Source organism: Cherax quadricarinatus, chromosome 5, assembly GCF_038502225.1.
Source record: "Cherax quadricarinatus isolate ZL_2023a chromosome 5, ASM3850222v1, whole genome shotgun sequence".
Lineage (NCBI taxonomy): Eukaryota > Metazoa > Arthropoda > Malacostraca > Decapoda > Parastacidae > Cherax > Cherax quadricarinatus.
Window position 1 is genome coordinate 60,696,385 of NC_091296.1, and position 13,476 is coordinate 60,709,860.

Sequence of the window (13,476 nt, forward strand, 5' to 3'; positions counted from 1 at the left end):
ATCCATCTACCTACTTTTCCACCTACTCCTTTTTGCACTCCTTTTGTGCGCTATTACACCATGATCGCTCTTGGCGACGGATTTTGCAAAGTCTGTATATACATCTACATTCTGTTTGTCTTCCAGCGCGTCCAAGACCATGTCGTAATGGTACCGTAGTTGTGTGTGTGTGAATGTTCGTCTGTGCTTCAGTGACTCGTGCTGACTCAGGTACATAAACCCCCTGAAAATCATTTTTTTTCCAGCGAAGTTCTGCCTAAGTTTGCTGAGGCTGAACAAGTGGCCAACCCTCAAGTTCATGATGGACCTCAAGCTAACTCATTAAGTACCTCAGAATTTCCAATTATGGAAGAAATGACAAAACGCGTGCGCGATTGCAAATGTGAAAAAACACAGTGAAAATAGGAGACAAAACCTGAGTGTTTTCATGTGCTTACACACACATCTTCAGAGGAATGAAGATGTGTGTGTAAGCACATGCAATCGCCCAGGTTTTATTTCCTATTTTCACCGAGGTATTTTTTTCATTTCCAGATATGTCTATACATCGCCAGTGGTGTTGACTAAATTCCCATCTGACTAAGACCCGCGTCAGGAAACACTTGTCCTGTTTCCTGACGAACGTAACCTAACCTGCTGCTTGACACTATGGTGTAAAGGCTTTTTTTTTTTTTTTGCCTTGAGCTAAACAGTCATAATATATTGTCTGACTTTCAACGGATGTGACAAATAAATAATAAATGATTAATCGGTACCAGTGAACAGGTCTTTAAAAGTATTTGATTGATGAAGTCTACCTCGTAGGCGAAACTTTCCAGTAATGAAGATGCCCAACTGTTGCGCATGCGTCTTACTCACCACCTTTAAGAGTATATGGAACAGCTGTGCTTAACTGGGCCCGCACCGTGCTGCTGCTGCTGCTGCAGCAGCAGCAGCAGCAGCAGCAGCAGCAGCAGCAGCAGCAGCAGCAGCAGCAGCAGCAGCAGCAGCAGCAGCAGCAGCAGCAGCAGCAGCAGCAGCAGCAGCAGCAGCAGCAGCAGCAGCAGCAGCAGCAGCAGCAGCAGCAGCAGCAGCAGAAGAAGAAGATCAAGATTTTCGGAAACAACGTCATATCTACCATGGTGAGCCATCACTAAACTGTGGAACCATTCCTGTCGCATTTGCAACAGCTTGTGGTCTACCATGATCAATGAACCCCGCTTGTGGTCTACCATGATCAAATATTGGTCTTCCATGATCAATCATTGCACCCACCTTGTGGTCTACCATGATCAAATATTGGTCTACCATGATCAAACACTGAACCCACCTTGTGGTCTACCATGATTAAACACTGAACCCAGCTTGTGGTCTACCATGATCAAACATTGAACCCATCTTGTGGTCTACCATGATCATTGAACCCAGCTTGTGGTCTACCATCATTAAACACTGAAGCCAGCTTCTGGTCTACCATTATTCACAACAGAGAGAGAGAGAGAGAGAGAGAGATGGAGGGTGGGGGGTGCTGGTGAAGGGGTGGTGGCAGGTGGCTGGGAAGGGGAGTTGTGTCCTCCTATTGTGGAAGATTCATTCAAGCGATGACCCTCCATAAACTGTGTGTGTGTGTGTGTGTGTGTGTGTGTGTGTGTGTGTGTGTGTGTGTGTGTGTGTGTGTGTGTGTGTGTGTGTGTGTGTGTGTGTGTGTATGTGTGTGTATGTGTGTGTGTATATGTGTGTGTGTATATGTGTGTGTATGTGTGTGTGTATATGTGTGTGTCTATGTGTGTGTGTATATGTGTGTGTGTGTGTGTGTGTGTGTGTGTGTGTGTGTGTGTGTGTGTGTGTGTGTGTGTGTGTGATTATGTACATGCACTCAACGAGTGGTGACTACAGGAGTCAAGACAGCTCCTGGCTCTGCCTGTCAACCTCAAATATTCGCCATCATATAAAGTTTTATGAGCTCCTTGCTACTGCCATACCTACTCTTGAAACCGTGTGGGGTTTTGCCTTCTATTTATTTACGAGCATAAGACTGAGGAAGCACTTCCTAACATCTCTGTGGCTCATCCATGTACCTGCTGTAGCTTTCATCTGTACCATCTTGCCCTCTGAATCACTTTTCTGTCCCCGTTTGGTCTGAGTATTTTGTACGTTCTTATCATGTTTCCCCTAGTCCTTCTGTATCTTTAAATGTTATCAGGTTTTATTTTTTTAAGCCTCTCCTCTCTGCTCAAATTTCTCAGTACTCACTCCAGTTTCTGAACCACTTTTTTCAGAAGCAGACTCCACACTGGAGGTCTGACGAGTGTCACGTACAATACTCTGAACGACTCTTCATTGAGTCTTCTGAAGGCGATTCTAAGACTTTCCTGCCTCCCCCACACTGCTGATGTTATGTAGTTTTTACGAACCTCAAATGATATGTTGAGTGTAGTGACTCAAGTCGTTCTCTGGCCAGTTCTCTCTCTGTGGTCTTCTCTCACACTCTCCATTGCCTTAAAATTATCCGGATTAAATTCCAGCAGGCGCTTATCTGTTCCTGCAGTCTAAGTCTCCTGGTACCTTTACCTTTGATATACCTTTGATGAGTTCCGACATTTTTTCTACTCCTGGAGCCCAGCCATGGGTCAGGCTCGTCTGTTTGCCTGGTCAACCAGGCTGTTGCTTTTGGTGGCTCACATATCCATCACAGCCTGTTGTTGATCTGGCAGCTGGTGAAGATACTTGTCCGGTTTCCTCTTGAAGACTACACTTGTCCCAGCAGTGTTTCAGACATCTTTTGATAAGTTGCTGAATAATCTGGGACCACAAATGTTGATACAGTGTTCCCTTGTTGTGTTCACTGCACCCCTGCTTTTCATTGGGTTTATCTTGCACTTCCTCCCTTATCTTTCACACCAATATGTTGTTATGATAGTGTGAAAACTTGGGACAAGACTCCCGAGCACTTTCCCGGTATATATCATCATATATCTCTCTCTCCTCCGCTTCAGTAAATACATATTTAAGACTTTAATTGAAGTGCTTTACTGGCTCTTTGCTGATCATAAACGATCTCTGTATTTGTTCCATCTCTGATATTTATCCTGCCTAGATTGGGAGGCTGAAGAATGAGACGCTCGTGCAACATTTGGGAATCTCTACTGTGGAAACACTTCGCCAGTCAATGGCTTCTTCAGTCCAACACAGAGAAGTACAGTGGAAGATGAAGAGTTTGAGGTAATCAGACTGATCCCCGAGCCTGGAGTCGATGTTTTCAGTGAAGAATGATGGACTGAACTAGCTAGCCTCAAGAGGCAACCTGATAAATGTTCTTAGGTCAACTCCTGATCAACTAGGCTGTGTTGGCTATTATGGACTTCGTTCTGCCAGCACCAACAGCGTCCTTGTTCAACAGATTGTCGGTGTTTTACACTTGATCTCTAAAACACTGGTCTCGGACCAGATACTCATCCTTGTATCACCAGACTCAGAGAGCGGTGTGTTTTGGATCAATGTTCGCTGTAGTTAGAAACTCGAGTGTTTGTTAGACGTCTTGTGACGTCTGTCAGGGAGCAGGGTTGGGTATCAAGCGCTCTGGACCGATTCGGTCTAGAACATCCTCAGTGTACTCCTGGTCCGGGTCTGACGAGGACCCTGGGTGACAGGTGTCGCGTAAATGTCAACACAAGTTTAACCACAGGATAAACTCCTGCCAGCCTCACTCTACCTTCCTTCCCCGTCCCTCAGAGAGAGAATTTAGAGTCCACACCGATGCTCTGTTGAGAACTTTCCATTTTGTATCTAGATTAAGGACTATCGTGTATTATCTAGGTGTTCAAGGTTAATATTATACCCAAAGGCTCTCCCCCCACCCTCCACCCCTACCGGCTGCTGCGAGCATGATAACAGGGGAACCTACCAGGAATCTACCTGGAGGGTATTCCGGAGATCAACGCCCCCGCTGCCCGGTCCACGACCAGGCCTCCCGGTGGATCAGGGCCTGATCAACGAGGCTGTTACTACTGGCCACACGCAGTCCAACGTACGAACCACAGCCCGGTCCCTTTGAAAAGATACCATATGGGAAAAATGCAATGGAATTTGCTGGAGACATGGCAGGCACAAACTACAACTACTCCTAATTAGTACTATCTCAACTACTCTTGTACCCCACTGCAACGACTACGACCTCTTCTTCTACTACTAATTCTACTACTACTATCAACTTCAGCGGCTCGTGTAAAATGACCGTCTTGATGCAGTTGCTAAACTCACATCAACAATGTGTTAACTTCTGTTTGTCCCAGCGTAGTATCCAGTGTGATGCTGCAGCTGCATTCTGCTTGCTTGTCCAACCGGTTCTTCAGTGACTGCGTTGTCCGCACATTTTGTAACTTCACCGTTAGTGTGTTCCATTCTGCTTTAAGCATGTCTGAAAAAAAAAATATACGTTTGTGTTGCATCTCTTGCCTCGAAGTTTCATTTCATTATTTCGACTTATGGACTCACTTCACACCTGAGAGAGAGAGAGAGAGAGAGAGAGAGAGAGAGAGAGAGAGAGAGAGAGAGAGAGAGAGAGAGAGAGAGAGAGAAATATAGGTCTGGAAGGTAGGTCTGCCCAACGTATGGTCACCATGTGGTCTGGTCTGGTCACTGGACCACCAACACCCGCCAACCCGCAAACTCCGCTCCCAAAATGTCGAAGACTTTGATCGGCTTAGTGAAGACAATAGGTACGACGGAGTAGGAGGAGGAGGAGGTGCGCACGAGCGGTCGCATTATAGAAGGATCAAACACCTCGTGGGCGGGTGGGGAGGACCTGATCCTCTTTAAGTGGACCAAATGATGCTCACTTTGACACCTCGGCAGGGGATTTAAATCCCATGGCAGCCTCGAGGGGAGGGCGGGATTCACCTGGGGGTTTAACCCCTCTATATTTGTTGTTTCTAAAACTACTGCACTACTCTGTGGTAATTTTCATTCTTAAACCACTACGCTTCTATTGTTTTATTCTATTAAACCACTACATTCTATTGTTTTATTCTATTAAACCACTACACTTCTATTGTTTTATTCTATTCCGATCTAGTCATTTTGTTGTTAAAGTAACTATGGCTATTATTTTACTCTAATGTAATTTACATACTATTATTTTCAATTCTTTTGATATATTTGTTTTAAAACTGTTATATTTCTATTATTCCAACCCGTTCTATTCTATTCTGTTCTATTGTCATATTTCCACTACTACGCCTCTACATTTATCGAAATTAAAACTATTTTGCTCAGCGGCAAAAGCCTGGTTGACCAGGCAAATACCAGACGAGCCTGGTCCATGGCCGGGCTCCGGGAGTAAAAAAAAAACTCTGGGAACTCATCAATGGTAAAGGTTCCAATGATATAAATGAGGGAAAGACGTAATATTTTACTCTTGAACGACGTACGTGTCTTTATAAATGATGTGCGTGCGTTTGTAAATGCTACATATGAAATCTTTCAGCACAGACAACATCGTCCCCGCGGCTCGGTCTCAGACCAGGCCTGGTTGATGGCTTGATGAATCAGGCTGTGGGTGCCAACCGCCAGCAGCCCAACGTCATCCACCACAGCCTGGCTAATCAGGGTCTGATTCGAGGAAATTTCCGGGTTACCTCTTGAAGGCGGGAGTTTGTTGGTGCTGAACAGTCAGGGTCCCTTAACACTTATTAAGCTCTTTCTCTCTCAGCGTACTCACAATTTCAGTGTGCAGGTTTAGGACCAAGTACTTCGGTATTTTCCAGGTGTAGGTTATGATGCATCTTTCTCGCCTACGTTCAAAGGAGTACATATATACGTATACATGACCCCTAAAGGGTTTTCCCTTTCCGCTGATTAAATTACAACTGTTAACAGCACAAAGGTTGACGCATCTCATGTAATGGCTAGAATGTCTCATGCGTTTAGGCTGTGTAGACACAAATTTTGTTGGATTCTCTGCAATAACTGGAAATTTCATCTTCTGGTCTGCTTTAAACTTTTAGTGTTGATGTGTTTTCTTCCAAAGAAACCATCTGTTGATGCTATGTTATCATGTGCCAACTTTATCAGTCAAGTTAGTTTCTCTAAAACAAATATAGTAGGTCTCTTCTGACAAAAAATAAGTCACATGAGTTTGCCTTTGGTTATCGTAGGTTAAATCAACTAATGTTCTTTTATGTAGCTCTAACTTGTGTACGATCTCTAGACCCTTGTTGAAAATTTGTATATTAGGTACGCTAAGCTTCAATAAAACTTGCTTTCGTATTCACTTTCTTTCTTAACAGCTGGTCACTCTTCCTGATTTTCGCCTGTGTAGGTTCCAATTTGCTTTTTTTCTTGGAAACTTGAAAAACTGAAGCACTGCTTTTCATGTTATAAGTTCTCATCCTTTGAGCTTCAAGTCTTCTACACTGATAACTTAGTAATGCAACTTCTAAGCAGCTTAAAACTTAATGTGCTTGTATACTTTAGGGTACCTGTCTCTCTGGCCTCTTTGAAAGATTTGAATTAATTTTAGGCTGTGTAATATCTAAGCTTACCATTTTTATTAAATAAATTTAAATATTACTTTTTGCGTGATAACTTGTTAATGCCTCTTCAAAGCTGATATTCAAGTGTATTATCGACTTATGCCACACACTGCACTATTCCAATCATGTACGTTGAGATGCAGGGGTTATGGACGTTGGGGATACCCTCCTCGGATTGCGCAGCGATTAAAATATATCTTATTCAGGCAATCACTTGCCTGAACCAGTTGGGTATTAAGCTATTAAGTATTCCCCTTCGGGGATACTTAAATAGCCATTTCGGATACACATTCTGAAATTTCAGTCTTCAGCTTAGTGGAGGACGGAAAGTATACCCCAGTTTTAGCGAAGTGGAAGACGCAAAGAATGCCCCAACTTTAGCATGGTAGAAGACGCAAAAGAATGCCCCCAATTTAGCGTAGTGAAACGCATAGTGTAGGAAGGAAGCCACAGCATCTTCCTGGTGTGCCAACCCATGCAATATTAAGAGAAATGAATTATATTAGGGACTTTTAACATCTCCAGCTTCATAGGAAAGAAAGATTTACCCATTCCTCTTGTCTCGCCCAGGATTCAACCCGGGTAATTTGGGTTGTGAGCTGAATTCAGTGAAATAAAGGATAAGTGAGTAAGTTGATGTATCCAACGGAAGAACTAAGGGTAAATGCGCATTGCAAGAAATTCTAGCATAAGATATTGGCTGAAGTAAACTAGGTTACCCTACCGTTCCTTTGCCTTCTAGCTACCCAAGACAGAGGTATCCACGTCCCCTACACCCCTGTCTGCCTGCCTACCTGTCTATCCTCAACCTGTAATTTACCCCAAACAAAAAAACATAACAGTAGTGAAAAAAGGCAGAGTGTGGGAACCATCATTGTTGGAGCCGAGGGGAGTTTTCAATGAATTATTTTAAGTATCAGTTTTCAGCCATTAATAGTTGCCAATTATATATTTTTCGCTCGAATATCATTTATTGATATACATAAAGGAATATTACTTGCGAAATATTGTAGGGAAGTAGGAGATTTATTAATAATTTTATCTAGCATCTCGCCAAAATTAAGATGACAAAATTACGAAAGGAATTTATAAGTCCCCTCCAAAAATTCCCCAGTGCATTAACGTTTCTATTTTTCCAACTGTATAACTTAAAAAATGGCAGTGATCGATTGAACTGAATTTTGACATCATATCATCTTACCCAGCTCGAGATCTGAAATCAATAGAAAGAATTTGATAGATTTTAGACCCGTGGTCTGCGCCTCTCCAACCCCCATACATCAGAGACTAACCGACCACCACAATGGCTGCCTTGTGACCACTGGTAGACGTAAGTCTCGCTCCTGGGAACTTCCTCGACCTTCACACAACCCGAGAACCTCTCACCTTTTATTATTTTTCCCCCCTTTTCTCACAAAATTTTGATTGGAAATTTCACGCGAGTTTCCGCGTTAGAAACCCTGAGTTGGCATTCGATATTCTCCAATAAAACTAGTGTACGACTTAATGCATATCTCGCGCGATTTATATTTTGATGGGGGTTCACCTTTAGTGCAAACTTCGGGGACCCATAGCCTCAGAGTAAATAAATAAAAAAGCTTCATGGATTTTTTATTTTTCCCTGGAGCCGTTTGAATATCCACCTTTCTAACCACGCCATCACAAGGATTTATAGTTTATTATGCAGTATTTTACGCAAAGTTTAAAGGCGTATACAATACGCAAAGTATGAGGGACACATTACAAGTACTTATTATGTCAAAAATTACATTACCGATATAAATATACCATCCAGCTCTTGAGCAGTCTGCAGCACACAAGACCACAGTACCCAAATAGGTCGAGGCGTGTGCCAAGGAAGGAATGGAGGACAGCCAAGAGAAAATTCCCACCGTGATTGGCTCTCACTGTCAAGAGGCAAGCTCTGTTCCAGACACTAAAGCATTTTTAGTAGTATTTTATTACCCAAAAAAATAATATATAAATAAGCTCGTTAAATGACTAAATAACTAAAAACATTTAATAATTTTTTATTTACGACAGTTTCCACAAATCTTAGAATTTTATTTTTAATAAAAACTGAATACAAACTGTAGCAATACACTATATCTAGAAAAATATCTTCGCTGGGTTACCCCCCTTAGGTCTTGATACAGGATTATACACCAAGAGGTGTATTTCTTAGCGTATATATACTCAACCTGGAGTTTACCTGGAGAGAGTTCCGGGGGTCAACGCCCCCGCGGCCCGGTCTGTGACCAGGCCTCCTGGTGGATCAGAGCCTGATCAACCAGGCTGTTGCTGCTGGCTGCACGCAAACCAACGTACGAGCCACAGCCCGGCTGATCAGGAACTGACTTTAGGTGCTTGTCCAGTGCCAGCTTGAAGACTGCCAGGGGTCTGTTGGTAATCCCCCTTATGTGTGCTGGGAGGCAGTTGAACAGTCTCGGGCCCCTGACACTTATTGTATGGTCTCTTAACGTGCTAGTGACACCCCTGCTTTTCATTGGGGGGATGGTGCATCGTCTGCCAAGTCTTTTGCTTTCGTAGTGAGTGATTTTCGTGTGCAAGTTCGGTACTAGTCCCTCTAGGATTTTCCAGGTGTATATAATCATGTATCTCTCCCTCCTGCGTTCCAGGGAATACAGGTTTAGGAACCTCAAGCGCTCCCAGTAATTGAGGTGTTTTATCTCCGTTATGCGCGCCGTGAAAGTTCTCTGTACATTTTCTAGGTCGGCCTTGAAAGGTGCTGTTAGTGTGCAGCAATATTCCAGCCTAGATAGAACAAGTGACCTGAAGAGTGTCATCATGGGCTTGGCCTCACTAGTTTTCAAGGTTCTCATTATCCATCCTGTCATTTTTCTAGCAGATGCGATTGATACAATGTTATGGTCCTTGAAGGTGAGATCCTCCGACATGATCACTCCCAGGTCTTTGACGTTTGTGTTTCGCTCTATTTTGTGGCCAGAATTTGTTTTGTACTCTGATGAAGATTTAATTTCCTCATGTTTACCATATCTGAGTAATTGAAATTTCTCATCGTTGAACTTCATATTGTTTTCTGCAGCGCACTGAAAGATTTGGTTGATGTCCGCCTGGAGCCTTGCAGTGTCTGCAATGGAAGACACTGTCATGCAGATTCGGATGTCATCTGCAAAGGAAGACACGGTGCTGTGGCTGACATCCTTGTCTATGTCGGATATGAGGATGAGGAACAAGATGGGAGCGAGTACTGTGCCTTGTGGAACAGAGCTTTTCACCGTAGCTGCCTCGGACTTTACTCTGTTGACGACTACTCTCTGTGTTCTGTTAGTGAGGAAATTATAGATCCATCGACCGACTTTTCCTGTTATTCCTTTAGCACGCATTTTGTGCGCTATTACGCCATGGTCACACTTGTCGAAGGCTTTTGCAAAGTCTGTATATATTACATCTGCATTCTTTTTGTCTTCTAGTGCATTTAGGACCTTGTCGTAGTGATCCAATAGTTGAGACAGACAGGAGCGACCTGTTCTAAACCCATGTTGCCCTGGGTTGTGTAACTGATGGGTTTCTAGATGGGTGGTGATCTTGCTTCTTAGGACCCTTTCAAAGATTTTTATGATATGGGATGTTAGTGCTATTGGTCTGTAGTTCTTTGCTGTTGCTTTACTGCCCCCTTTGTGGAGTGGGGCTATGTCTGTTGTTTTTAGTAACTGTGGGACGACCCCCGTGTCCATGCTCCCTCTCCACAGGATGGAAAAGGCTCGTGATAGGGGCTTCTTGCAGTTCTTGATGAACACAGAGTTTAATTCTTATTTTAAGGATTACAGTATTCTTGCCTAGTGGTGTAAAGATGTGCAGTCTTAATAACTCGCGTAGTCGATAGGATTTAAACCCCATTAACCAACCACGTCTTGACCTATCTCTTGATTAGGCTCTTGACATATCTGTAGACATGTCTCTTGAGCTGGTCATGTCTGGGTCTTGAAGAGTGAGACATTCAGAAAAGACTTAAAACCAGAAATTCCACAACAAAGTCTGGACTGTGCCTATGACAAAAGACAGAGTTGGCTCGAGTATTACAGGTGTTGGAACAGTGATACTGCGAGCATCAGCAGCAGCAACTCGAGATGGATGAGGTCAACAATGAAGGAAAGGGATAGCAGCTATAGTTGTTGTTGCTGCTGCTATCACTACTGTTAATGCTGCTGCTGTCGCTTCTGCTACTACCGCTGTTGCTTACGCTGTTGCTTCTGTTTAAAAAAATCTATAAATAATAGAATAGAAATTACCTTAAAAGGAAGAGGAAGGGAAAAAAGTGGAGACAAATGGACCTCTTGATTTGTATTCTACATAGCAGTTGAATTGTTAGACAACCACTAGGCCTTGTATTTAATACAACAGCTGTATGAAGCCAGATAACCACTCGGCCTTGTATTCAATACATGTATGGAGCCAGACGAACACTAGATTACCTAGTGTTGTATTCAATACAACAGTTGTATTATTATAATAAAAAAGAATCGCTGAGCCACAAGGGCTATACAGCGTACAACAGTTGTAGGAAGTCAGTATATCAAAATGGACTCAAATACTACCCCTGCGCATTAAAAGTTCTGATTACATTAAATATATCAAAGTAGAGCACGACAGCATATCTCGTCACCCTGACAGACAATGACATTACAATGGCCACTTACCCTCCCGAGAAATTAATCATACACAACACTCATCTTCAACAAACTACTGAATTCAGTGGTCTCCAATGCATACATAATCTGAAGATTTACGATATCACACATCATTTATGCTGATAGTTGGAAGGCGAGAAGAATGTTAGAGTAAACCAGAGAAGAGTTAAAAGAACGAACCAGGATTCTCTTTAGAAATTAAACTTTTGTCATTCTAGCTGAGAACTAGGCTTTCACCTGATAAACTGAATGTTTGCCATGCTAGTTAAGAACTAGGCTTCCATCTGCCAAACTGAACTGTTACCTATATTATGAACAAGGCTTCCACCTAACACTCAACTTTTTGCCAAACTAGTTAAGAATTAGGCTTCCACCTGACAGACTAAATTGTTTGCCATTATTATTGTTTCCAAGCTTGCAGAAGCTACCCGTAAAGCCAGCTTAGTTGCATCTATCTCCCTGTTCTCATTACTTAACCTAAATAACTTCTGGTAGTGTCTGAAGCAGCACATGGATAGGCAATCATTTTTGACGAATAAAGTGCACTCTTATGGTTTCCATCTCCTTGGCTAAATTTACTAGCATTAAATAAAGTGTTAAATGTAATTTTGGACTGCCAAAGAGAAGGCTGAAATCTCTTAAAAAAAAAACACTAGCAAATGAATTTGGAGAAGGCAGTGCATGTAGGAACCAGCAGATCTAAACAGCATTATGATGAAACGAGTCCAGCAAAACATTTTTTATAGATGCCAGTAGACTGCAAGACATTGGCACTTGACAATGATAAACTAAGGCAAGGTTATAAGTGAATATAATAAGTCTTGCATATCTACCGACAAGGATCCTGACAAGACGCATGTGCAACACAGGTTTCGGAATAAAGATACCTAACTGTTGCACATGTGTCTTAAACTTATCTAGGCTACAATTATCTCTGGCAGCTCAGTATGTGAGAGATGCCAGCGACACGAAATGTCAAGTGTGTGGACAGAGACAGGGCCACACTAGTGTGTGTTTGGCCAACCGTCCAACCATTTCAAGACACGTCCAGACAAACCTTACGGGATATCTAATTAACACGGAAGTGTTAATTAGATATTTTAAACTGAGATTGTACATATGCCTCGCATCAGTTAGATACATTAACTGCTATATGATGATTTGACAATCTATGAAAATATTCAATGGCTTAAGTGTAATACTAAAAAAGTCTGAAATTTTTAAATTGTGCAATACATTACATGAAGGAGAAACATAATATGTCGAGACTATAAGCTATAAAATAAATATAATATAGAGAACCTATATCTAATGGGATTCGATAAATATCTATTGTAACTAATCCTCTTTTGTTCCACAGCTCACAGGATGAGCTGCGCCAGCACAATAAATTAGTCGATCAGGCGGCAAAAATTATATAAAAAAAAACCGTTTTGGGAGAGTACCTTTTTTTATGGAATAACCGCGGGAAATTCATCACTGGAAAAACATGAAATCCAATAACGCTTAAATTATTCTTGCAACAACCTCCTGTTTTTCTAGTCGACTCAGCCAGAGTCAGCACTCAGCATGGCCCCCACCATGTCTCAACCACCATTATCTTTATCACCATCAAACAATATCAGGATCTTCAATTCTCTCTCTCCTCTATTTTCCCCTCTCTCTCTATTTCTCTATTCTCCTCTCTATTCCCCCTCTCTTTATCTTCTCTGTTCTCCTCTTTCAACGTCACCATCACCACCACCGCCGCCATCACCACCACCGCCGCCATCACCACCACCAACACCACCACCCCCACCACCATCACCACCACCGCCGCCATCACCACCACCATCGCCGCCGCCACCACCACCATCATCGCCACCATCACCACCACCATCATCGTCACCATCACCGCCGCCGCCGCTACCACCTCGTCAACATGGATCCATCATCAAGAGCGACGCGCAAGAAAATCTCATCAGCGAGAAGAATCCAAAAAGGAAATTGTGCTTTTTCCAGTTACTCTCTGGGGCTCTGGTGGGCCAAGTGGGTTCCAATGGATGCCAATGGATCTCAAGGGAAGGTATGTTCTCGCGCTGAGGCCCTCCGCAGTAGATAATAATACCCTGTGATAGACAATTTGACAATACAATAGATCATAACTAGTGGCTGAGAATGGCTGAGTCTATCCGTGTGGAAACATGAATGGAGGAATGTTAGTAAATAAGACGGAGGGAGGTGGAAAAATACGTAGAGAGTAAGAAGTAAATTAAACATAACATTAGTGGAATCCGTGCTACGCAAACTCT

At 42.7% G+C, this 13,476-nt stretch overlaps 1 protein-coding gene across 5 annotated transcripts in view; it reads right to left on the reverse strand.

Moving 5' to 3' along the window:
- The window catches only part of LOC138855183 (uncharacterized), a 100,273-nt gene that overhangs the window by 32,642 nt on the left and 54,155 nt on the right, over positions 1-13,476 (reverse strand). For 4 of the 5 annotated variants that reach the window (XR_011394367.1, XR_011394370.1, XM_070103017.1 and 1 more), the window contains exon 2: positions 4,240-4,396. The exons of the other annotated variant lie outside the window; for it this stretch is intronic. Coding sequence is in view for 1 of the 4 variants with exons in the window: in XM_070103004.1 (XP_069959105.1) it covers positions 4,240-4,396 (157 nt within the window). In the remaining 3 variants the exon portion in view is untranslated. The remainder of the gene's footprint in view (positions 1-4,239; positions 4,397-13,476) is intronic. 5 annotated transcript variants of the gene reach the window in all.